The 24729-nt window shown below is 46.9% G+C and overlaps 1 protein-coding gene across 4 annotated transcripts; it reads right to left on the reverse strand.

Moving 5' to 3' along the window:
• Positions 1–538: 538 nt before the first annotated feature.
• On the reverse strand, positions 539–23213 carry PER1 (period circadian regulator 1). Of its 4 annotated transcripts, none has more exons than XM_044003747.1 (23): positions 23073–23213; positions 13617–14069; positions 13268–13366; positions 12961–13115; positions 12530–12651; positions 11849–12050; positions 11548–11599; positions 11174–11316; positions 10584–10662; positions 10307–10413; positions 9966–10119; positions 8674–8788; positions 8435–8566; positions 8070–8172; positions 7795–7963; positions 7496–7620; positions 6848–7024; positions 5684–5917; positions 3113–3720; positions 2366–2531; positions 1965–2166; positions 1557–1707; positions 539–1428 (listed from the first exon to the last, which is right to left on the reverse strand). In XM_044003747.1, exons 2-23 carry the CDS (start codon positions 13895–13897, stop codon positions 1231–1233), a joined length of 3774 nt encoding a protein of 1257 aa, XP_043859682.1. In that variant the 5' UTR covers positions 13898–14069; positions 23073–23213; the 3' UTR covers positions 539–1230. The 4 variants fall into 4 exon arrangements, with proteins under 4 accessions (XP_043859682.1, XP_043859683.1, XP_043859684.1 ...); XM_044003748.1 differs by lacking the exon at positions 23073–23213 and adding an exon at positions 17568–17724; XM_044003749.1 differs by lacking the exon at positions 23073–23213 and adding an exon at positions 15558–17507.
• Positions 23214–24729: the final 1516 nt, after the last annotated feature.

Genomic DNA, 24729 nt, shown 5'->3' on the forward strand with positions numbered 1-24729 from the left:
TCTGGCTGCTTGCAATTATCCACCAGAGGCTGAGCAAATAGGCCAGCTTCTAGTCACCTGAGTGTTTGTGCTTAGTGTGGTGGGGGTGAGGGTGAGGTGGGAGACTTAAGATGAAGGTTGTAGTCTCAGTACTGACCCTCACTAGCTGTTACCTTGAGCAAATCACTCCCTGGGTCTCAGTTTCTACCTCCGGAAAAGGGGGGTGGGTGAGGACAGGAGGGGGAAATGGGAAGAATTTCAGGGTCCTTCCTGTTTCAGTAATCTGTGAGCCTATGAATCTATGAATATTAGGATGTGGAATCCAGTCTTTTTCACATACCCCTTCCCACAGCTAATTGGTTTCTTCTTTATGTAGCTGTATAGACAAGCCCCAGACAGCCCTGGATTGATGCACCTCTGCACACACCCGTTCCCCAATTAGATTATAATCTTGAAATTATCTGCCTGGTAGATACTTAAATGTTTGTCCAATTGAAGACTAATAGCATGACAACAGAAACACCCTGGTTCCCAACAGACTTCATGCCACAATGTCTAGTTACAGGTTTTCTGTTTTATATCAAAAGAGACAGACATGACTATCAAAAACACAAAAATATCACTAAGGGGATGGGGGGATGGGGCACAGTTGAAGACACCTGGGTCCCACCCTAAGGGGCGGCAGCACCAGGGACCCATAGTCCTCTACTCTCCCCAACACAAGGGAGCTAGGGATCTGGATACCTTGGGCCTGCTTGGGCCTCAGGTACTCATTCCCTGATGCCTAACCCCTCCCCATCCCCCACCAACAGTGGGGGATGGGGAGGGAATCAGGCCTTTGAGGAAAAGACCAAGGGAGAGTTCCCCAATAAATAAGTAGTTAAGAGTTCCCACACCTGAAGCAGCAATCAGTCTTCCTGCTCAGCTGGAATTTAGAAAGATATCCTACTCTTTAAGTAGGATTTATTCCTTTGTCAGTGGAATTGTCTCCAATGGGATGAAGAGGGAGACCTCTTTTTGGCTGGTCCCTAAGAAGCCCCAACCGCTTACCCTCGGCTGTCCCTTAGGAAGAGGCAGAACTGTGATTGTTCAATTAGAAAGGGCCAAAATTCAGGGTTATCTGTCCCTGGATGCCTGAAAGGCAAAAGCAAATCTCCTGTTGTCTTGAGGATGAAGCTTTTCATTTGTTCTTTCCCCTATTGCAATGACAGAGGTAAGGCCAAGACTCTCTCGATGGCCCGAGATGAGTGTTTAGCTGGTGGTTTTCAGAGCAGGTAATTCCAAAGTAGGTAGCTCCCCACCTTGTTCCTCTTCATTCATGGCTGTGTCTGGGGAGGGCCCACCACCATCCTCCTCCATTGGCTCCAGCCCCAGTCCATCCAGCTCAGGGAAGAGTGTGTCATTTGAATACTGGGGATCTGGTGTGCTGCTGCCACAATCTACACAAGCCTGGGGAGGGAAGAAGACAGTGTCAGGACCTCCCAAAACCTCTCTCACTAGTCCCCTTCACTTCCCACTTCTAGAGGTGTTACCTCTTCTCCCTAAGACTCTCTTGTGCCCTAACCCCTCTTTCTCACCATCACATCCAGGGCCTGGGGCAGCTGGCCTTTCCGCACCCAGGCATGCACAGCACCCAGCTCTCTACGTTGCTCTTCTGAAAACCGGGGCTGTTGCTTTTGCATGGCACGGAGCCTCTCTCGGTCCTGTTGCAGAACTGAAGCCATATCCCTATAAGAACGGGAAAGGATAGACAGAGGGAGGTTGAAAGTGTAAGGTACAGAAGCAGACTCGCTCATACCATCTGGTATTTAGAAATATGTGAGCATCTCCTCCCTCGAGGACTTAACTCTCTCTCTACCATAAAATTCCACTTGCCCCTGTCCTCACCATCCTCTAACTTTTCCCTCTTCCTTTATTCCTTTCTCCTCAACTCCTCCCTTTTCTGGGACTGACCCTCCTCTTTTTGCTGTGCCCAGGTGTCTTACCTGGAGGGCACTTGATAAGTCATCATGACCCTATGGTCAGCATTAGCCATGAGTAGCCAGATGGGATCCTGCAGAACATACTTAATGACCTGCTCCCCAGGTCCTGCCCCTGGGTCCACTCCAACCTGGGCCCCTGTTGGCTCAGCCTCAGAGGAGTCTATACTCCCAAAGTACTTGCTGGTGTGGCTGCTTTGGCTGCTGCCTGAGGAAAAGAGGAAAAGAAAAGTCAGAGAAGTCAAGTCTTCCTGTCTTAAAAGGGAAAAAAAAAAGAGAACAAGTGACTTCAGGAGAAAGTGGAGGGATGTGGTTGAGGGAGCCATGATTGTTCATTTTAAAGTAAGACGATCAGATGATGCCTCCCTCCTAAAAAAGGACTCCAAGGAAAAGGCCCCAGTACTCACGGGTGATGCTTGCTGAGGTGCTCCCACCACGGGAGCCAGAGCCAGAAGCCAGGGAGCCCGACACAGCTGAGCCAGTGCCAGATCTGGAGTCCTCCTGAAGCAACAGTTCCAGCAGGTCACTGGAGCCTGACAGTGCATCCTGATTAGAGGAGTCATTCATCTCCACCTAAGTAGTTGTGGAGAGGAGACCAGGGATCAGAGGCTCAGGCTTGGTGAGGGCATGGATCAAGTTCTTCCCCTTCATGCCTGTCCTCTCCTCCCTGAATACTCAAGTAACGCCAAAGTCAGTAACCCCTTCAACAATACTGCAGCATTGGTGACACATGGACAAAAAGAGAAACAGTCCATGACCTTGAGGAATTGACACTTTACCATCTACCTCCTCCAGATTCTGAGGCTAAGCAGAAAAGATAAAAGGACAAGAAACAAATGGGAGAAAAGAGGAGGGAGGCAGGGGTAGGAAACAGAGAGGAGAGTGAGTGAGTGAGTGAATGTGTGTGTGTGTGTGTGTGTGTGTGTGTGTGTGCATGAGAGAGAGAGAGAGAGAGAGAGAGAGAGAGAATGAACACTACAGGGAAAGACAGACTGACATGAGAGTAGAAGAGAAAAAATGGAAGGGGATGGAAAACAAGAAACAGCCATAGACAGACCCAAAGACCCAAACAAGTTAGTGACAAGCAGGGAGATGGAAACACTAGAAAGGGATATGGCAAAGAGGAAAATCTGTGGGAGATTGAAGATGCTTACCAGTCCAGTCTCTGGCTGTGTAGCCTCTTCTCCTGGAGCAGGTGGCCTGGAATTGCTCCCAGTTTCCCCAACTGCTCCCCCTTCCCCCCAGGTAGTTTCCTCAAGCTGCAGCAGATTCAGTTGGAGTGGGGAACTGCACCGTGAGTTGAACAGGGGTGAATCAGGGCACTCAGGGGGGCTAGGTGGCATAGGAGGTAATATTGGGGAAGGTGTACAGGCTGCTGGAGTGAGAGGCCTATCTGATAGAGCCTGAGGAACCCCACAGGGGTAACTGGTGGGGGGAGAAGGGAACAGATAGTTGGGTAGGACCAAGGCCACCATAGGAGTTACCAAAGGGGAAGAAAAGGGTGGGGATGGAGTAGGAGCTGAAGGTTGGGGGCAACCTCTGGATGAAAAAATAGGTAGTGGGTAGGTTTGCACCACTGTTGGGAAAGCAGCAGATGTGGGTGGGTTGGGTTGAGAGGGCCATGGAGTGTTGGGAGGTGTTGGGGAAGTATGAGAGCTATAGCCAGGGGTCTCAGTCAGAGGAAGCTGATGGTGCCTTGAACGTTTGGCTTTTGATTTGCCATGATGGCGTCGGCCAGGAGGAGTGGGACCATGGCAGCAGCCTGTGAAAGGGCAAGAGAGAGCAAGGTTAGCAGACTCTTTGGTAAATGCCCCCTCACCCACTACTACCAGCACAATGACCATTGATATAGCACATGGTGGTTTACAAAGCACTTTCCTCACAATAGCCCAGTGCAGTTGGAACTTCAAGTATTGGGTTTTACAAATGGAAAAACTGGAGCTAAGAGGGATTAAATGTCCTTCCCTGGGTCACAAAATGAGTAAGTAGTGGAATCAATATGTGGATGCTGGTCTCCTGGCTTGAAGTTCAGTGTTTTTTCCACTATAACCCACTGCCATTAGTCTGACAAGCTGGAGCCATCAAAAAGCAGCCAGGACACAACCCAACTTAGAGAAGGTCCAAAGAAACATCACTTTTCAGTCTAGATGGGTGAGAGGAGCAGTTCTAGGGAAATGAGGGGCTGAATTAGAAGAAGGCTTCAGGAAAAGAATTACAGCAGGCAGGGAAGAGAGGCATGAATGAGGATTCATTAATGTGTGTTTTAAAATTATTGCTGTAACTGTATTTTGTAAATTAATTGATTGCTCTTTATATATTAATGGCTATTACACCAGTTTTGGCAGTAAGCATTTATTAATAAATATTATATATTAGTAAAATATTGACCGCATGTCTCCCTAACTTCTCATGGTCTCAGTTCTTCATAGCTACATTGTCCTAAGAGGAAGAGTTCACACATTCAGAGCCAAAAGAGGCCTGATCTTAGCACAACCAAGGGTTTGATCTTCTTTTGATAGAGGCGGGTCATTATCCATTGATCAAAGCTAATTGGTTAGCATCATTCAATTCCATTGGTTGACATGACTTGAGGGTGGTCTAAATTAAAATGAACTCTACAGATGACATAAGGGAAGAGTATGCAAAAGTCCAGTATTTAGGTGTGGTTTGATCCCAGCAGTTCACTGAGCTAGACAAAAGAATCAATCTCCATTTCTTTTGTTCCCTGGGATTTGTCCCTACAAGATTTGCTGAAGTTCCTCAAGAAATGGACTTTCTGGGGGGGGGGGGGGAGGAGGAGAGAGGAGAAAGGACTGAAACTGATCTCTGGGTCCCCCCAAGAAATTCATTATTAGTAATTATTTTCTCACATTAAGAACTAGTAAGAATTGTGAGGTGTAAAATGGATAATTTTTATTACATTAAATTGAAAAGTTTTTGTACAAATAAAACCAATGTAGCAAAGATTAGAAGGAAAGCAGAAAATTGGGGGGGAAATTTTATAGACAGTTTCTCAGATAAAGGTCTCATATCTCAAATATATAGAGAATTTTGTCAAATTTATAAGAATATGAGTCATTCTCCAGTTGATAAATGGTCAAGGATATGAACAGGCAGTTTTTGGTTAAAGAAATCAAAGCTATATTTTGGTTATATGAAAAAATGCCCTAAAACACTATTGTGAAGGAATATTATTGTGCCAAAAGAAATGATGAGCTAATTAATTTAGGAAACCAATGATGAGCTAATTAATTTAGAAAAGACTTGCAGGAAATAATGAATAGTGAAATTAGCAAAAACAAGTGAACACTGTATACAGTAACAGCAATATTGTTCAAAGACAACTGAACACAAGTAGTACATATACCTTCTTCTTAGTTTTCCTCTACTAATAAAAATCCTTCCATTATCTCCTGCTGTAGCCTAGGATCCTTCTCTAATTGAATAAGCAGGAGAGGGACTGGGAGTGGGGCTGCTCTCTTTCCTCAAACCACACGTTCTCACAAGTTGGGGTTCTATCCTCTCCTCCAAATCCATCTAACACCTTTCTTCTTATCCTGGGCTAATCTATCTCTCTTCCCAACCCTACCACCCTTTAGTTCCAATGAACATGAAGTTATGTCATGCTTCCTAGGGCTGAAGGCACTGTAGGCAACATTACCATCTCCTCTTTCTGGGATGAATTCAAGAATTGGTAGTAGGGTGAGGCCTAGGGGTGAAATTACCTCTATTGACAGGGGGTGAAGGTCCCATGGAAGGGGTATCAAAGACACGGAGTCTGCTGAGATCCCTAAATCGGGTGAGGAAGGCCTGCTCCTCTTTCTGTGTATGAAGTGACAGTACAGCTTTGGTCAATCCCACAGGGCGGTAGGCATCAGGAGTGGGGTCAGGAATGGCCATTGTTGGACTGGGAGCTGGACCAGAGGTCAGGCCAGGTAACTCCTCCATCATGACAATATCTGTAAGAGGTCAAAAAAGTAGAGGAAAAGAGTTAAAACAGGATTCCTGCCTCATACATTCGTTCACCATTTTGCCTTTGCCCTCTCTACTCATTTCTCAAACGTCCCAGTCCCCTCAACTTCTGCTCATCCTTCCTTACTCCATAGGGCTCTCCTTTCCAAGACAATATCCTAGTTCCTTTTTTATCCACAAAAAGCCTGACTTTCCCTCCCACAAACATTTCAGTCTGAGTGTTTATATTGGTCATATGTGGGACAATGAACCTTGGGTCCAGCCCCATGGAGGAGGGTTTCTCCCCTGTGCAGAGCTCTCTAGGGAAAAAGAATGTTCTGGCTCATTCTAGCAGTTTCTATCCTATGGAGGTCTCCTTAAAGCATCATTTTTTCCACCTCACTATGGGGTTATACATGCTTTTCCAGTCATCACTGGAGGAGACCCTGGCATCATCATCATCCTGTTATCTTCTCTCCAGTTCTAGTCACTGTTACTTCTCTGATCTTTGATCTCCCTGCTCTTCTATTCCAACAGTTTTAATAAATTCATGAAGAAAGAGAACAGTAAACAAAATGGGGAAGGGGCAGAGATTAGGAGGAGAGAAAAACCACAAAGAAGCAGCCATAGCATACAGAGTAAACTTCTGGGGCTGAAAGGTGGAAAAACTCTGTAAACTGATAAGAAAATAAGAGTAAGGATTAACGGAAAGGTTTAAAAAAGGCAGAAAGTTTGGGGGAAATGCCAGTAAGGACCCCAAAAGGTTCCCGTTCCAATAAATTGATCCAGAATTGTATTATTGTTTATCAGAACACATGGGGCTGAAAGAGGAAAAACAGAAGGGCAAATACTCCACTCCCAAAGTATTAGAACCTAGAGCTTTCCCAGACAACCCATGGCTCTAGCCCACCCCCTTCAATACCCCACACCCCCCATACCCGACTCCGGGGGCTTCTTGTCTCCTACATGGACGATAGTAGAGCTGAAGCTACACTGACTGGTGATGGATACCACACTCTCCGCCTTATTGGCAAGAGCGAGTGGGGTCAGTGGACTTCCTACCACTGGCTCCTTCTGGAGGGGGGCCCCCTCCCGAGACAGCTCTTCTGGCGGATCTGTGCAGAGAGACAAGCACCAGTTAGGAGGTGCAATGGGATGCAAGTGAGTATGGGAAAGGGAAAGGCATTGATGGAAGAAGACAACAAGGAACTAGGGAGCAGAACCCAAAACAGAAATATAGAGGGACCACCAATAGGGTTGGAGGCAGTGTGGGAAAACCACCTCCATGAATGTATAGGGAAGCAAAAAGAAGCAGACCACACAGAAAGAAAATTGCATCAAGGAACAGAAAGGGAAGGAGCAAGGAAACAAAGAAAAAAGATGGCCACAGATCAGAGAGAATGTACTGCTAAGAAAAGAGGAAGAAAAGGGAGAGAGACTGACATGAAGTCAGGACAGGGTGGGTGAGTAGGGTTAGTGGAAGATGAAAAGAGAAACGAAGAGTCCCATGTTGGGGAGGCTGGGGAAGGGAAGAGAATGGTTAGAGACCCCAGGAAAGGCAAAGCTGAGGTATGTGGCTTCTTTACCTTTCTTGGGTGCTCCAGAGCTCTGGCCTGCCTTCTGTCGGTCATCATCAGAGGTGGAGGATGCCGTGTGGGAGGAGGCACATTTCCTCTTCACTGTATTAGGGACATTACAGCTCTCCAGGTAACTAAGGGGATGGAGAAAGAAAATAAACCAAGCTGGAGTTGTGTGTGGAGAGGAGGGAGTATGGTAAATGGACAACATAATATAATGATATAAGGATAACAGAGTGAGAGATAGGGACAGGAAAAGGAAAGCCATCGTGGGGGAGTTAGAAGCATTGAGAGATGTAGTGTCATACCGGATAATGCTGTCCAAACAATTGATCTGCTGGTAGGAACAATTGGATGGTTCTTTTCTCTCTGAATCCTCAGGGGTAGTATTGACCACAAGAGGCCGAACATGGTTCAGTCCAGGAGCTGGTTCCGAGGGTCTGCCTGGGAGGTCCCTGGTCTTGAAAGAATCTGGAGCTGAGAACAGCAAAAGTAGAAAATTATGGTAGGTGTGACTGTTCCTTTGGTATAGTCCCTCTTTGATTTCTGGGCCCCGACCTCCCAAGCCTAGCCATTTTCTCACCTGAGCATGGGGGCCAGTTGGGTTGGGACCGAGAATCAATGAAAAGCTGCTGACCCTGGTGCTTCACAAGATGTACATCTTTACAGATCTGCTGGAATGTCACCTGGAGGGGAGAACCATAGAACTGGGATTATTTGGGGTACACCAAGAAAGAATACAGTAGAGAGAGAAGACAGTGACACAGAGACAGGCAACCAAAGAGAGGCAGCTAGTGAGAAAAAAGACCAGGAGATAGAAAGAGGGAGTGGCCAAATGACAATGGTAACACTGATTATTTTATTATTATCCATTCTCATCATCACCATCACCACCACCACCACCATCATCACCATCATCAACATGCTAGGAGCAGGGAGGGCACTCACAGGAACAGGGGGCCCAGGATGATCAGTGTCTCCACCATTGCTGTCGCTGGATGAGCCAGGACTCAAAAAGGGACCAGGAGAGGTGGGAGGGCCTAATCCACACATCCCTGTGGGACTCACACTATGGACTGGCTGGGGAGGAAAAAGAGAAGTAATGAGAAAGCTTAAAACTTCCAAAGCCAGAGGGATTCAAAGCCTGAAGCAGCCCTCCCATTATAGTTCTATCTATTTCCTCTCACCTGTAACAGTAGTCGATGGATCTGTTCTGAGAGGTCCTGGATGTCTGGGTCCATAGCTCTTGAGGGGACTGGGACAGGGGCTGGGGGAGTGAATACATCCTCATTTAAGGGAGCCCTGGGGAGGGGTAAACAGAAAATCAATCTACTGGAGGAAATACAAGTTTGAAGATAAATACTATATACTTTATATATAAAATGCATACACACACACAATAAATGGCGATCAGGCACATATTAGGAAGGATTTGAGTCCACACAAGAGCCTGGGCACAGAGGTAGGAGATGTTTAGAGAACAGCAAGTTGTTTGGCCAGTGCACAGAGTATGTGAAGAAGAGTAATGTGCAATCATCATGGAAAAGATAAAGTAGATACAGGATGTAAAGGACTTTACAGATGAAGAACCTCTGTTCAAACCAATGTATTTGTACTTAACCCTATAGGCAATTTGGATGAGGGTCTGAATTATGGTGGCTATGGTCTAAGTATTGAGAAGGGGATGGATGCAAGAGATGTTGTAGAGGTAGAAACAAGAACACTTAGCAAATAATCAGATGTGCAGGGAGAGAGAATGAGTTAAGAAAGAGGAGTTAAGTATGACTCCTAGACTGAGAATGACAGTACCCTTGACAGAAGTATGGAAATTAGGAGGAAGAGTAGATTAAGGGGAGAGATAATGAGTGCTGTTTTGGACACAATGAGTTGGAGATGCATTAGTAGAGTTTCAGATAGAGCTGTCCAACATCCATGTTACTGAAGCAAGATTGAGGTCCAGGAAAGACATAATAGATTTAAGAGTCATCTTACATCAAATTAAAGTTGAATTCAGGTGAACTGCTGAGATTAATTGAAACAACATAGAAAGAAGAGGGAAGGACCAAAGATTGGGGTCTGTGTATACCAAGGAGTAGAAATGTCAGATAACAGGAATTACTCAGGATTGACAGACAGAAAGGAATGAGGGGTTACAGGACAATGCAACAAGAGATTCAAGAGAAGTCACCATAAAGTTGAACTGGTAGACTAAAGGCTAGTGCAGGGATGACAGCCTAGAGAAGCAGTGATGAGTACTGGTTAGAAGTTGTGGGGAGGATGGAAAGTAGGTCTACAAAGGGTGAAGGACAGGGAGAGGTGGAGAGATTGTGAAGCTTTCACTACTTGTTTCCCAAATTCTCCACGTCTGCTTAATTTTTTGGATCCTCTATCTACCTGTCTTAGATTGCCCCACCCCCTTCCAGCTCTCTTCCCTCCCTCTCTCCACCCCATCATTCCTTCAGACTAACAGGTTACTCACGTTCGAACTTTGTGTCTACCCAAGACAAAGGCGACTTTTCGGCTCCAGGGATGGACAAAGCCAGCCCAACTGGTGTCCATGGTGACATATTCCCCATTTCGGGCACAGAAGCGGATGGGGGAGTGGTCAAAAGGTTGGCCTGATAGCTGTAAAACTGTAGGATGATGAAGAGGGAAAACAGGTTGATGGAAGCAATAAAGGAAGCAGAGTTAGCTGGGGGCTGTAGTATAGGGGGAGAAGGCATGTCTGAGGCAGAGGCATGCAGGGAGAGGAGCTGCTGGAAGAATGAAAGGAAGAAAAAGCAGAGCTAGGCAGCAAAGAGCCCCACTTTGGGGACTTACTCTTTTTGTGGATTGCCAACATGAGAGGTCGGTCTTCAGGGTGCAAGAAAAGGAGCACTGGAGCTCCCAGTAGGTCCTGGGGCAAGTATCCCAGCAACGGGGCAGCCCTAGAAGGTGAGGAATCATTGAAAGAGACCTCAGTCCCAAAGGCTTTATACTCCCAATCCCTTGATTCACCATATTCCCAGGGGATGCTATTGTCCAGTCTTACTCAGCCCCAGGATCTATCTTCAAAGACCTTGGCACTAAGCCCCAGGCCTCAGGCCTCAGGCCTCACCTCTCATCTACATCTTGGAACAGACAGCTGGGTGTGTGCCGTGTCGTGAAGATCCTCTTGTCTGGGGGAATCCTGGGAGCTGGAAAAGATAGGAGTGAGCATCATCTGGAGTCTTCTCTGGCAACAACTCCAACCCCAGCCTCTCTTAGCAAACAAGTTCAGCCTTTCTAATCCTACATCATCTCCTCCAACCTCTGCTCTCTCTTCCTAGAGTCACATCTTAGAACTAGAAAATAACTCTGAGGGATTATCTGGTGCAGTCCTTTACCCTGAAGCTAGAAAGGGCTTATTATCCTCCTCTTACAGATGAGGCCACTGAGGCCCAAGAGACTATGACGCTTTCCCAAGGTCACAGAGCAAATAAGTGAGAGAGGGAAGAGTAGAAAATCAGGCCTCCTGACCTCTAGTGAAGTATTCCAATGACTCAAGGGAAAAACAACAACTAATGGAGGCGAACTGAGCACCTTTTAATGGTTCCTTCTCTGTTAGAAGTCTGATGCCTTTTCTTTTGTCACACAGAACTGGATCTCTTTGACCACAACATCTCAATTCTTTCTTGATTTCCCCATTCTCTTTGCCTTTTCACTTACCCTCATACCCAGAGTGAATGCGCTCAGCAATCAGCAGACAGCACGGCTGCGCTGGGGCTCCCTCCAAAAGCTGGATCTTAGTCACATAGGGGGTCAGTCGAAATGGCTGGTACCTGGGGTTTGGATCTCGATCTGGGCCTCCTCTGGTTTGGGGAGATGTGAAACAGAGCATCACGGGGGGAACAGGAAGAATACATGAATCCCTTCTCTCCCTACGCTCCAACCATGATGCTCATCTACCCAACCACCTCAGACCACAAGCCCACGGTCCCTGAGACAGACATAAAGAGAATGTCTCAAGTGAAGACAAATAGCCACTGAATAAAGAACCTTCCTGGTCTGCCCATCTTGCTCTATTCTTTTCTCCAACTTACCTGATCCTGCAGAAGACTGATTTCTCCTGTGTGAAATCCATGGGGCCTGAACCTGGAGAGAGACAGTGAAGTAGGGTCAGTGCCATCGTGCCTCTACCTCCCAGACTACTTCCCAATACTAGGATATTTCCAAGGCCAGGGATGCTCCTCCCTTGCTCTTTCATGCCTGAGGCTCCTTACCTCCCTGGCTAGAAATCTGAGTCTACTCACCCTCACTCCTGCTATGGTTTCTTGCCCTTGCTCTACTAGTTTATTTCACATCTCACAGTGGCCCCACCTCCAAGATTTTCACAGTCCTCACCAGCAGAGGCTCGGGAACCCCATGTGGGCAGACGAGAAGGGGCAGTGGATCCATAGAAGACACCGACATCCTGGGGGGCCAAGAGTTCTGAGAACCGGGCACCCCGGAAGACTTCTCTCTTACAGCGCAGAAGAACAGCTGCCTGATCCGAAATGTAGACAATCCGGCCGGTGAGAAAAGAGACAGCTACAGAGAAAGTATCCTGGGAAGAAGAGACAACAAAAACAAAAAAGGCCAAGGTTAGGTGGCCAGCTCAGTCATCAATAGAATGCTGCCCAGTGAAAGGAAGAGGGAGCCGGGCCAATGAGAAAGTAAAAGAGAACTGAGAGGCAGGGAGAGAAGGGAGGGAAAGGAAGGAGGAAACAAGCATTTATTATGGCAGCTACTATGTGGCAGGTACCATGCTAAGCACCCTGCAATATGATCCCATTTGATCCTCACGACAACCCTGGGAGGTAGGTACTATTATTATCCCCACTTTATGGTTATGAGAGATACCACAGAGGTAAGGACCAAAAATGTGTGAGAAGGGACAGTCGAGACAAGGAATGGATAACAGGTAGAGGGGAGGAGAAGAAGAAACTAAGGTCAGAACTAGGAAAAGGAAAAAAAGACTGGAAGGAAAAAAGAGAAGAGGGAAGGGGAAGAGAAGGAAAAGGATTAGATGGGTTTAGGGCTGACCTGATTTCGTAGAGTATACTCAGATGTGATGTGTTCTAACTCCTCCAAAGTGTAGCTGGACATGTCCATGGAACAAGACTGCCCCTCCTCTAAGTTCCACTGCTGGTAGTAATCTTGATTGGCTGTAGAGGAGGTTAAGGTTGAGAGTGTCCCCTTCCCGTTATAATAATAGTAACTAACATTTATATAGTGGTTACTACGTGCCAAGCCCTGTTCCTTTGAATTGTGCTGGCCTCTCCTATTCCACACCTAGCCTAGCTATTGATTCCCTTGTCCCCTGCATCCAGCTCCTTCCTTCTACCCGTAGGCCCCTCTTGAGCCCATTCTTCCTGTATTTCCTCTATGTCCCCTACTCCTTTCCCAGGCCCTGGACTCTTTGCCAATACAATTTCTGCTCTAAAGTCTAACATCAGTACCCCCAAGCAGCTTACCCTGGACTTGTTTAACACAGGCAAGTGCATATTGCAGGGTGGCCAAAGTCCCTGATCGACCCTTTCCTCGGCGTTCTGGTGGAAGTCTACGTTTCAGCTCTCGGAGGGCTGTCATCAGCTCCTTCTGAGTTCGTGCTCGAGCTGACTGCTCGCTGCTGCAGAGGGCAAACGAAGTAGAGGGGAACAAGACCTATCAACCACTAGGAATTCAGCATCCTATTACTTTCAGGAGTAAATATAAAGCTCTTCCTCCTGGCAAATGTTCTCCAGGAACCTGGGTATATTCAACTCCTATCCCCACCATTACCTGCAGCCACTGGTTGATGGGTTGTCTTGCTCAGAGCTGGCACTCAGGAGGCTATAGGCAATGGAGCTGCTTGGAGGGGATGGGCTCTGAGAGTTGGTGCTGGAGAAAAATAGAGAACATGAAAATATGAGTCCAGCCACTCATCATCACACGGTAGGTATCTGGCATCCTGGCATCTTGAGAATCTACTAACAAAGGCCAGCTTCTGCCCCTTCCAAAGTATCTGACTCCCATTTCCCCAAGTTTCTCTGATTCTTTCAAGTCCCTGGACCCCTAAGCTACTTCCATATCCATTATTCAAATTTCTCCTTATTCCTAGGTCCCATCACCCAATTCTCCTTCCTCTTACCTCTTGCTGCTCTCTGTCGTCTCCAGCAGGGCAGAATCTTTCCCATGACCAGAAGAAGAGCTGTGAGAACTATGCTGGGAAGTACCCTGGGACTCCGGTCCGTTGGACTCATTGCCACTTGAACCATTGCTGTTTGCATCTGTATCATCCGCTAGGCCAGGACCAGGGCAGGGTCTGTGTTCGGGGGGCCCAGGGGATTGGGATCCCCCTGAATCAAACCCTTCACCAAGCCCAGGGCCTGGGTCCCCTGCCCCACTGCCTCCCTCAACAGCGCCATTCATGGTGGTACCATGGGGAGGACAGGGGGAAAAAATCAGTGAAGGGGGAGAGGCCACCACGAGGGAATACAGCAAAGCCCTTAAGGGCAGGGTTTCCTTGGTTGGGGAGAGGAGAAGGAAGCAGTGGCAAGAGGTGAAGTCAGTGAGGACTGTGGGGAAGGATCACTGCTGGAACCTGGAGGATGGAGAAAGAAGGGGAAAAGGAGAGAAAGAAGGCTTCTCGCCCTCTAGCACTTGGCTTTTTCCACTGTACCTCTACTCTAACAGCTAATCACTCTTCCCACCACTACCATATAAACCCAGGTGAATCTTAGACTTGGGGTAGATGCCCCAAGGCCACACATGTACCCAAAGGTCTCCTAGTGTCTATTCCCATCAATGAACCTGGGGCCCAAGCTCTTAGTCTTCCCTCTCTGCCTCTTTTTTCTTTATTGGTATAGCAACAGATCCTGTTCTGGACTCCCAGGAAGGTTCTTCCCTAATATATATGTTCAGTATAGGTCATATGCTTTAGAGCTGGAGTGCTAATTCAATACCCTAATTTTATAGATGAGAAAATGGAGGAGTCTAAACAATTTGCTCAAGGCTATACAGCCAGTAAAAAGAGCTGATATTTGAACCCAGGTCTCTGGACTCCAAATCTAGTGCTACATAAGCCTATTAAGTACACATATGTATATAATGGCCCAAGAAAGATTATACCATCTATGATTAATTTTGCGAACCTTAAAGTATTATAGAAATGAGACATTCTTTCCCTCCTGATTTCCAGTAATGCTTGAAAAACTTTATTCTAGAAAGTTTGAGACTGAAGGGAGACAGGGGAAGGGAAGCTTAAAGTTGGTGGGTTAAAGGCTTTGGAGAGAAGTAAATGTAGCACAGTAGAAAGTTGGCTTTGGAGTTAGAGGAGCTGACACTTAAGTCCTGGGTGACCTCTTCACTGCCCAAATGCAAAACACTTCTCTTCTTCACCTCTCTGCATCTATTGACACTGATGATCCTCTGCTCCTCTTAGATACTCTCCCCTCCAAGTCTTCCTGACGCTGCTCTCCCTTGGTTCTTCCACCTCTCCTCAGTCTCCTTTGCTAGAGATTCATCTAGGTCACTCCTGTTTAGAGATCTCATCAGTTCCCATGGGTTCCGTTATGTTCTCCATACAGATGATTCCCAGATCCATATATCCAGCCTGAGTCTCCTTCCTGATCTCCAGCCATCCGCTGCCTTTTGGACACCCTGAACTGAATGTCTCCCAGGCATCCCAAACTTAGCATTCCAAACCTGGATGACTTTTCTTTCTCCCCAAATCTTCCCTTCTTTCCAATCTTGATCTTACTGTCAAGGACAATACCATCTTCCCAATCACCCAGGCTCATAACCCGAACAATCATTCTCGCCTCCTCACCCCCTCACCCCACAGATCCAATCTGTTGCTAAATCTTGTTCTTATCTTCACAATACCTCTTATGTGTTCCCTGTTCTCCACTCATTCAACAGCCATTCACAATACGGCTCCTCTGGAATAATCAGTTGTCTTGAGTCTTTCCCCCACTCCAATCCACCTTCCATTAGGTCTGTCCCTGTCACCCTGCCCCACCCCTAAACCCTGAAACAAATATAAAATCATCTGTTCAACAACTAAAACTCTCCAAAGGCTCCCTCCTACCTTCTTAGTCTTGTTATTCCTTCTGATGATCCAGCCACATTGGCCTAGCTGTTCCCATGCCTAGAAGGTTCTTTCCTCACCGCCTCCAAGGCTCTGCTCAAATCCCACCTTCAGAAGACTTCTCCTTCCCATCTCCTGCCCCATTCATATTATCTTCCATCTATTCTGTATATATCTTGTATCTACCTGGTTATTTACAGGTTGTCTCCCACAGTAAAATGTAAGCTCCTTGAGGACAAGGAGATAGCAGGCACTTAATGAATTACTTGCAGACCTCCTTGGGCCTAAGTTTCCCTATGTGTCAAATGAAGGGGTTGGACCAGGCGGTCATTAAAGTCCCTGGCTCTGGGATCCTAGGAGCCCTCTCCTGAGTTTCCTGAGATAGCAAGCCTGACACAGATGAGAGTTGAATGTGAGTACTTCCCCTCAATTCTCATTAAGGTACTGACTTCATGATTGGGTTGTCTGTGGAGAACAATCCACCTTTATTTGAAAGGGGAGTGAAACTGGGAGAAAAGATCCTATATTTAGGACTCAGGGGCTAATTTTATCTTGGGAAAGGGAAGGAGACTGGGGGTGGGGCAGGAGGAGGGTCCACCTCCACTGCACATGCGCACACTACACCAGCCACATACTTCAGCTAAAGGCTCTATTGTAGCCGGGGCAACCTACGTCAGTGGCTGAGCTCAGCGGTTGCTGGAGGAACCCAGAGGCCCTGAAGAAGGAATGGAAGAGGGAAAGGAGGAGGAAGAACAGGGTGATTGATTTTTCTTCTTTCCTCCCATTTTGTGCAGTAGAGGAGATCACACCCTAACCCATGTGCCCTTGCTGCTTTCAAGTAGAAGTAGAAATATGAGTGGGATATGTGATCCAAAAGCAGCCTGGATAAGACCCCAAAGCATTACTAAGTAACAGGAACGGACCTCGTACACAACCCTGACCTTCCACATCCCTAAACCACCTCAGCATACACACCATTTCAAGTGGGGAGCAGGAACTATGCTAGACTCTGTTCTCTGAGTCTCTAAAAGCAGAAATAATAGGGTATTGGGGGGGGAGGTTGGAGAAAGATGGGAAGAAGGGACAAGGTGGATGCTTGGGTTTCAAGAAACTCAGCTAAATCTCTACCTGAAAAAGATAACCTCTATCCCCTTTTCTACAAGATTCTCAACCCCAAACAACTGCTAGTGGCTATTTGCTCCCTATCTCCTAGGAATTCAGATTTTCCCTCTTCCTTTTCTCTACCACTTTTAAATTCAAGATACTACATAGCACACTAAATATCCCCACTGGAGTGGGAAGTAATATAGCAAACAACCATTTGTCTGTCTAGCCTCCCTTTCCGTCCCCCCCCCCCCCCGACCTTTTTTTCTTCTAACTATGCTTTCTCTCTCAACCCCAAGTATTTTTGAAACCAGAGCCAGGAGAAGGAAGAAGGCTGCAGCCAACAGCAAGAACTAGGTCTGGGAACGGGATGTTCTAGCCTTAGCCTGGGCTGACATCACAACCGGCACTGGGCCAGGGATGGGGGAGAAACTGCCAAAGGGAGTTCCTGGTGTGGTAACAAAGCCAGGGTGCAGAAAGGGAAGAATCCAGTGGAGGGTCCTAAGAAAAGTTGGGACTCTCATAAGAAGAAAAGTTGTGAGCCTGGGATAAATGGGCTTCCTGCAGGGGAATAAGGATCATCGAGAAAACGGCAAGGGGGGGAATCAAGAAGATGAGTTAGAGAATGAGACTAGATTCCTGAAGGAGTTGTAACTGTTAAAAACTGATGCTGTAGGGCAATAGATATCATGGTCTTAAGAATCTAGCAGGAACATTTGGGGAAGAGTCAGTCAGAAGGGTCGTACAGGGGGTAGTATGGGGAAGGAGGGGTGCTGAGGGTCCCTAGGCACAGATCAATCGTGCATAAGTTGGGGTGGGGGAAGGAGGAAGCTGGAAGGAAGCTTGTCAGGGATTGGGGGAAAATACTTGGGTTCAGAGAAGGGATAGAAAAAAAACAAGACTTACTTGTGAGGTAGACACCCTGGATTCCCAGAGGATCCTGGAAGCAGCCCAGGGAACAGAGGCCCCAAGGCAGGATGCAAGGGTGCTGCTGGGTGGGTCTAATCTCTAGTGCCCCTACCTGCCTAGTCCTTTTCTCTGCCGGGAAAGGAGAAGTTCTCTAAAAGCAGAGAGGCGGGTTGCATAATGACAGGCATTGGCCATCATTGGCTTCCTGCCTGCTGATGCATAAGCCCTACCTCTGATTGGCTGAGGATCCCGGCAAGGTGCCTGGTTGGCCAGCCACCCCCACTGAGGTCAGGGCTGTTACACACACGGCTGCACGTGGACCTGGGTGCTGGCACTTGGGCGGAAGGGATATTGGGATAATATATAGTTTTATAAAGCAAGGATGAGAAATGACTTGAGTGTGTGTGTGTGTGTGTATAAATGATCATGGCTTTGCAAAATTAGCTAGATACTTTGATCCAGAAAAAGGTCGTAGGGAAGGAGAATAGAGATTCACAATTAAAAAGGATAAGACACAGATTCAGGGCAGTATAGGGGAGAATACATCCCTTGTCATGCTAATGAGGCTGTACTCTTCCAGAGATTTCAAATACCACTTCAAGCCCCTTGGGCACCTGGGACCAGTGTACTTATTGGAGAGGCCAGGGGGAATGAGAGGTAACCCTAGCTAAGACCCCTGAGTCACCTCCACTCAGGTATGCAGCTGTGGGCAGAGCAGAAACAATGTAAGGGGAATCTCTAGCCAATCAGGAGTAAAAAAGGGCAGCTAGAACCAATCAGGATTTGATGTGTGGGGGGAAGGGGAAAGGTGAACATCAAGGGGCACATAAAACCAATCAGAATATAATGGCAAAAACATGCCCTCCACCCCCACTAGGAAAGGCAAGTGTCCCAATGGCCAATCAGAGAAAAGGTCTCTCCAGCTGCCCACTCAGTGACTTCAGTTCTCTAGTTCTCCTGGACACCACAAGGAGGCTGAAAAGGCTAGGAGGTTAAGAGCAGGATGTGAGATATGCCAGAAGGGCCCCTGGACAGGGGAAAGTGAATGGGGTCCGGAAAGTAACCAGGAAGGGTTACACTTATGGAATCTTTTTGGATTTTTTATTTTAATGTATTGATTGGTTTTGTTTTTTCTCTTCTTCCTCTATTAAAAATACTCTTTGCTATATGGAATGGTCCTCTGAAAGGGAGAAAAGGGAAACAAAACACACTGAAAACAAAAAGAAATCAATAAAATTTAATTTAAAAAAAGGAAGGGAGAAGTCAGTGGCAATACACATTTGGGTCCCTGAAGCTACAAAAGGTGGAGACCCAAGAAAAGGAGTGATCAGGAGTCTGGATGCTAGAAATAGAAGACATATGTATGTATGTATGTATGTATGTATGAATGTACATACACATACACATATACACACACACACACATATATATATATATATAAATATGTATTTTTTAAGACTGTCTGGGTACTAGGAATGAATTCAGGATTTGGAAGGTTGTGAAAAATGGAGGTTAAGAGATGGGGAGGGAAGTGTAAGTACAAATGCTAGGAAATCTGCCTTTAAGGATTGAAAGCATCCCACACCCCCACACCCAGGAAACATGGCCATATGTGGAGAAGGCCCCAGAACTGCTGACATAACTAGGCATGGGGTGCATCAATCCCTCCTTGTCACATGTGCTGAGCCTTCCTTAACAATGGTTTCCTTTTTATAATAGGGGGGAGGGATACAGGAGTCTGGAGGTCTCTTAAGAAAAAACTGAGGCTCAGAAGTTATGAAATAACCCTGTGAATCAGAATAGAACAAAGAGAATTCAGGATCCTGGAGGTTCGGTCTCCCCTTCAGGAAATTCCCTGTACATCAACACACACTGGCTACTACTGCTCCTCTTGACCAACTCCTCTTCTCTCTCGGGTCTTTCCCAATTGGAGTCTCCAGCTCCCCCCTCCCAGTCTTGGCTCTCTTCGGTAACCTTGGTTTTAGGAATCCTATCACTTTCCAGGCTGGATTTCTGCTCCCTCTCCCAGACTCCCCCCTACACCCCCCCCCCATCCTGTTATCAATTTGATAATCCTCGTCAAGTGCTTAGCACAGTGCCTGGCACATAGTAGGCTCTATAGAACAGCTTATTCCCTTCCCCTTCTCTTCCTCCCTCCTTATCCTCCTCCACATTCCCTCCCCGCCGCCGGTTTACTTCTATTCAGTCTCATTGTTCCCACAGTAACCGAGCCCTGCTGCCGTCAATGGAAGGAGAAGGGGCAGGTAAAGGAGTGACGTCAAAGCAGAGGAAGGGGGCAGGCGGCAGGCGGGGCAAAGCGGCTTGGAGAATGTGGGGCAGGGAGCCGGGAAGCCAGGAGAAGCAGTGGTTTGGGAGGCAGCCAGTAGGAGGGCGGTGGCCACAGCAGTGAGAACATCTTGTTCTCTTGGCAGTCAGCCTAGGACATGCAACCGTCCCGTCCCAGCTCCTTCCCGGCTCCCTCTTCACTCCCTCCCTACCCCCACCTTCCCCCTTCCTGTCCCAAAGCCAGGTGTTCCTGGAGAGACAGAATGGGGGAAATGGGTGGCTAGCTACAGGACCCAGTTGTCAATCCTTTTTCTCCTACAATGAACCATCCAGACCGTCAAGTTCTATCATCACTATCTCTAAACTGTACCCCAAATTTGCTCACATGGTCATAAAAGGCCAGGGTGTGGAAAGCTGGGTCCTATAAGTCTAACAAACATCTTTGCTTCCTTGCCTTCCAAATGCCACCCCGCCCCTGTCCCCCTTGGTTACAGTAGCAACCAAAGGTTAAGGGACAGAGGTATAAGTACAAGATAAGAAAACCAAAGCTAAATGCAGACAAAGCAATTGGAGAGACCTAGGAGACAGATCAAAGGAATCTTATAATATTCTAGCTGAAAGTGAACTGGGCCTAGATAGAGGAGAGATTTGGCAGTAGGGAGCATTAGGTTAAAACTGATACTAATTAAGTACCTGGAAGAAGACAAGTAGTTGGAAATAGGGCTGAGTTAAGGGGGTTAGAAGGGTTTTGGGGAAGAGAAGCCAAGGGCTTGCAGGAAAGCCTGAGGATTTTGGGGTCTTAGGTACTACCTTGATCTAAGTCCCTCACTTTATCATGTTTGCATATAAAGTTCCCAGGTGTAAGGCCACAAAGGAGTTCAGTACCCTGCCTTTGGTCCTGTTCCATATCTAGTACTCTGACAAAAGTTCTCGGCTCTAGTGTCCATGGAAGATATCACTCACCTCTCTAATCTGTATCTTTGATATATACCTGGGACTGTGCCATCTGCCTAATTTTTGGCCTAGTTCCTGGAGCCCAGGTGCCCAGTCCCTCCCAGCCTAGGGACAGTACAGTATGATACTCTATTTCCATCCTTCCCCAGACTCAGGAATATGGCCTTTGGCAGCTAGCTCTCCCTTAGCAGACCCTGAAAGACCCAAGAAATTGTCTGCTCCCTTCTACCAGGCTCCACTCTATTTAGAAGTTAAACTGTCCAATCTCTTCTCTGCATCTATAATCACTATCCTCTTTTATCTGGAACCCAAGCACTATTATAATAATTTTCTATGCATTGAGTATAGCCCCCTCACCTGGGTGTTCAAACAGGCCCTGAGATCTTGATATCATCACTCCCCCCCTCTCCCCTGCCAAAGCAAAGTAGCATACAGGACTAGGAGTTAAGACAAAGTTTGCCCCAAAATTTTCTGTGTGGCCCAGGTAACTTACTTTGTGTAGGGGGGAGGGGGGGAAGAAGGTTGAAATATTTTTAATTCTCCTTCTAGGTCTAATATTCTATTGATTCTATTACCTTTTCCCCTAAACAACAACATTTCACCTGGGAAAATCTACTCCTAATCCCATAATAACAGAACTGGGGTTAAAACGTTATTTAATTCAAAAAGTATTTCCTGTCTGTTCTCTAATCATGTCTTTCATGTATCTCCATTTTTCCCACTTGGTCCCAAAGATCCTGAGATTACCCCAATCAGCTCCAAACCTAAGACTGATAATTCCTCAAGAACCCGATTTTATTCAAGTCCCTACATGCTTGGATATTAGAACCCATTAATATTGGATCCCACTATTCATTCATCTCCAACTGTTTCCTGAATCTAATAGTATAATAGCATGCTTTTCCATGTTTCAGTTTTATTTGTTCCAATGCTTAGGAGATGTGTGTGTGTGTATACACCCATATATATATAGTCACACATATACTATATATGTATATACATTTATTCACACACAATTGTGTATATGACTACTTCCTATAATACATACATATACATATATGTGTGTGTACACACAAATATATTTTAAAGAGACAGTATGATCTCCTAGAAAGAGTACTAGACTTGGGAGTCAAGAGAGATCTTGGCTTGAATTCTATCCCCAAGGTTTACTAATTGTGTGTGGTCATATAGGAAAGTCAAAATGTCTCTGAACCTCGGTTTCCTCATCTATATAATGAGAGTAATACCTTCTATAGCACATATAACAAAGAGTTGTTGTGAGGATAATAACAATAGCTAGCATTTATATAGTGATTTGCAAAGTTTGCAAAATGCTTTACAAACATCTTATTTTATCAAATGAGATAACTGACATTTGTAAACCTTAGAGGCTACAAAAATGAACTATTATAATTATCACAAACTCTAGTTTGATGCTGAAGGAACTTTCCAAACTGCTCAGATGGTACAAGACACCCTTCTATTCCCCAAATTTTCCACTTTAATCAGTCCCTTATCTAGTCCACAGGCTACTCCAAGTCATTTATCTCTACACCTCTCTCAGCAGACAAGTACTTAACCCACTATCCAAAAGACCATCATACACCTGAATCACCAAATCCCACATCATAATAATTATGATAATAATAATTATTGTTATTATGGGGCAGAGGAGGAAGAATTGTATTGCTAGTAATCCTACCCTCAAACTTCACCTACTCCTTGAAGTTTCTCCAAACCTGACAGGAATTACCCGTCTCTGCACTTTATTCTTACCTCTCATACACTGATCACATTTAGCCTTGTATTATGTAATTAATTACCTGCTTACCTATCCCATCTTCCCCCACTGGCCTGCAAGCTTAATGATGGTGGGGACCGTAGTGTCTGGTTGTGTAGATCCTCTTCCCCCCTACCCCCTGCCAGGACAGTGCCCACATTATCACACAACCTGACTGTCACAGCCCCCACCCAGTGGAAAGCTCACCCCAGAGACAGACAGACATCAACGTTCCCCCGCCCCCTTCCCTAATGTCACACCTCAGGTTATCACTGCCTCCTACGGAAACACGGGCACCCATTGAAAAGAACATACAAATTGCGACCCTGGGACTGTGGGTACAAGTCATTCAACTACTTTGTGCCTCAGTTTCCCCTCCCCCAGTGGCTTGGAAGAAAACCTCGGCGGCTGTAATGAAGAACGCGTCCCCATAGGTGTAACCTGCTTCCCTCTGACCACACACTGGTTCGCGCCCTACTCACCGTTCCCCCAGCTTCAATCAGGTCCCAGGGCTCCGAGGTTCAAGGATCTGGGCTCAAGCATCCCTAGTACTCCTTCCCTCCTAGGGTTCTGATCCGTGGAGGCCAGCCCCCTACAGAGCCGGCGCGGGACTTCACCGCCCATCGGCCCAAACGCCACGCCCTTGACGCTCTCATTGGCCTGGGTGCGCCGACCCATGCCCCAATCCGCGTGCCGCTGCCCCGCCTTCCACCGCCCCAACCATGCATCGCTCCCATTGGGTCCCGTCAGCCCCCGCCGTCTCCTCATTGGTCCCAAAGAAGCCGAGCTGCGTATGCTCCACGTGCTCTCGAGCCCCACCCCCTCGCAGTGATTGCAAATTTCCCGACCGGAAATCGCGTATTTTTTACTTTCTCAATGGCCATTGGCAAATGAAAATTCCTTTGGCTGGCCTCGTCCCTTACCGCGTGAGAAGGTTCCTACCCTAGACGATTCTCATTGGCCATCTTTGGGAGGAGCTGGAGGAGACACGTGCAGGGCGCCTCACGCGGCCCCTTGTTTACCAGTACTCAGCCGAATTTTTCCGTGACGTTACCGGCACTAACTGCCAAAAGAATTCGCGCAGGCGCCGCCTCGAGGAGGGGAACAGAGGAGAACGAAGAGGGAGCGGAGGGAAGGGGAGCCACAGGACGGGGAGGGAAAAAAGGGCAGAAAGTGCTTAGGTGAAGAAAAAAATATCTGGTGGCTTAATTGGAAGGATGTGGTGGGGAGCGGTACTGGGATGGGCGGGGGCGGCCGCTGTGGCGTAGGAGCTTCTCCACCGGCCAGGCGGGGCCGCAGAAGGGATGCAGAAGTGGAGATGAAAAGCTTTCCAGACTGGATTGGGCGGGATGGGAAGTGGAAGAGCATGAATCCCTTTGCAAATCGTAGAAGGCTCCCTGAATACCACCTAACGATCAACAAGTCAACAAGCATTTATTAAGCGCCTACTGTGGTGCCACCCACCGTTCAGGGGATACAAAGAAAGCCAACCCCCTCCCCCCCACACCCGCAGTTCTAGCTCAGGGGAGCTCAGTCTAACGCAAATAACTATGTACACGCAAATTGTGTGCAGGATAAATTGGAGATAATCTCAGGACCCGAGATTGAGGGGATGCTGACACTGCTGCAGCCTCCCAGTTATGAGAGAAAGTGCTTTATAGATCTTAAGTGCACAATTATTATTGAGGTGAGATGTGATTCCCTGAGATTGGAGAGGCTGACAGTCACAGCTCTAGAGCTGTATGAATAAAGCAGTGAGGTAATATGACCTTGAGGTATATGGAATGTGGGGAACACTGATGATGGTGGGCAGCAGTGTGATAAGAAAGCGTGATGACTGAAAAATTGGGGGCTCCATCTCGGGAACGGAATTTTTAAAAAATCACCTGTAATTGAGCAAATTCCTTCTACTGACGCAGATACTTCTATCAAGACAACAATACTTAACTCTGCAACGTAAGGTCTTAGAGAATTACTCAGCAGCTACACTGAAACAAGTGTGACTGTGCCTGGTATATATAGTCAGTATTCGTGGGAAGCTGGATTGTCTTTAATGACTATTTGCTGCTGCTTTTGCATAGTTATAATTAAACTGAAGTGAGGTGTGACAACCTGGATTTTAGAGAGAGGTGGTGGAAC

This window comes from Dromiciops gliroides, chromosome 4, assembly GCF_019393635.1.
Source record: "Dromiciops gliroides isolate mDroGli1 chromosome 4, mDroGli1.pri, whole genome shotgun sequence".
Taxonomy (NCBI): Eukaryota; Metazoa; Chordata; class Mammalia; order Microbiotheria; family Microbiotheriidae; genus Dromiciops; species Dromiciops gliroides.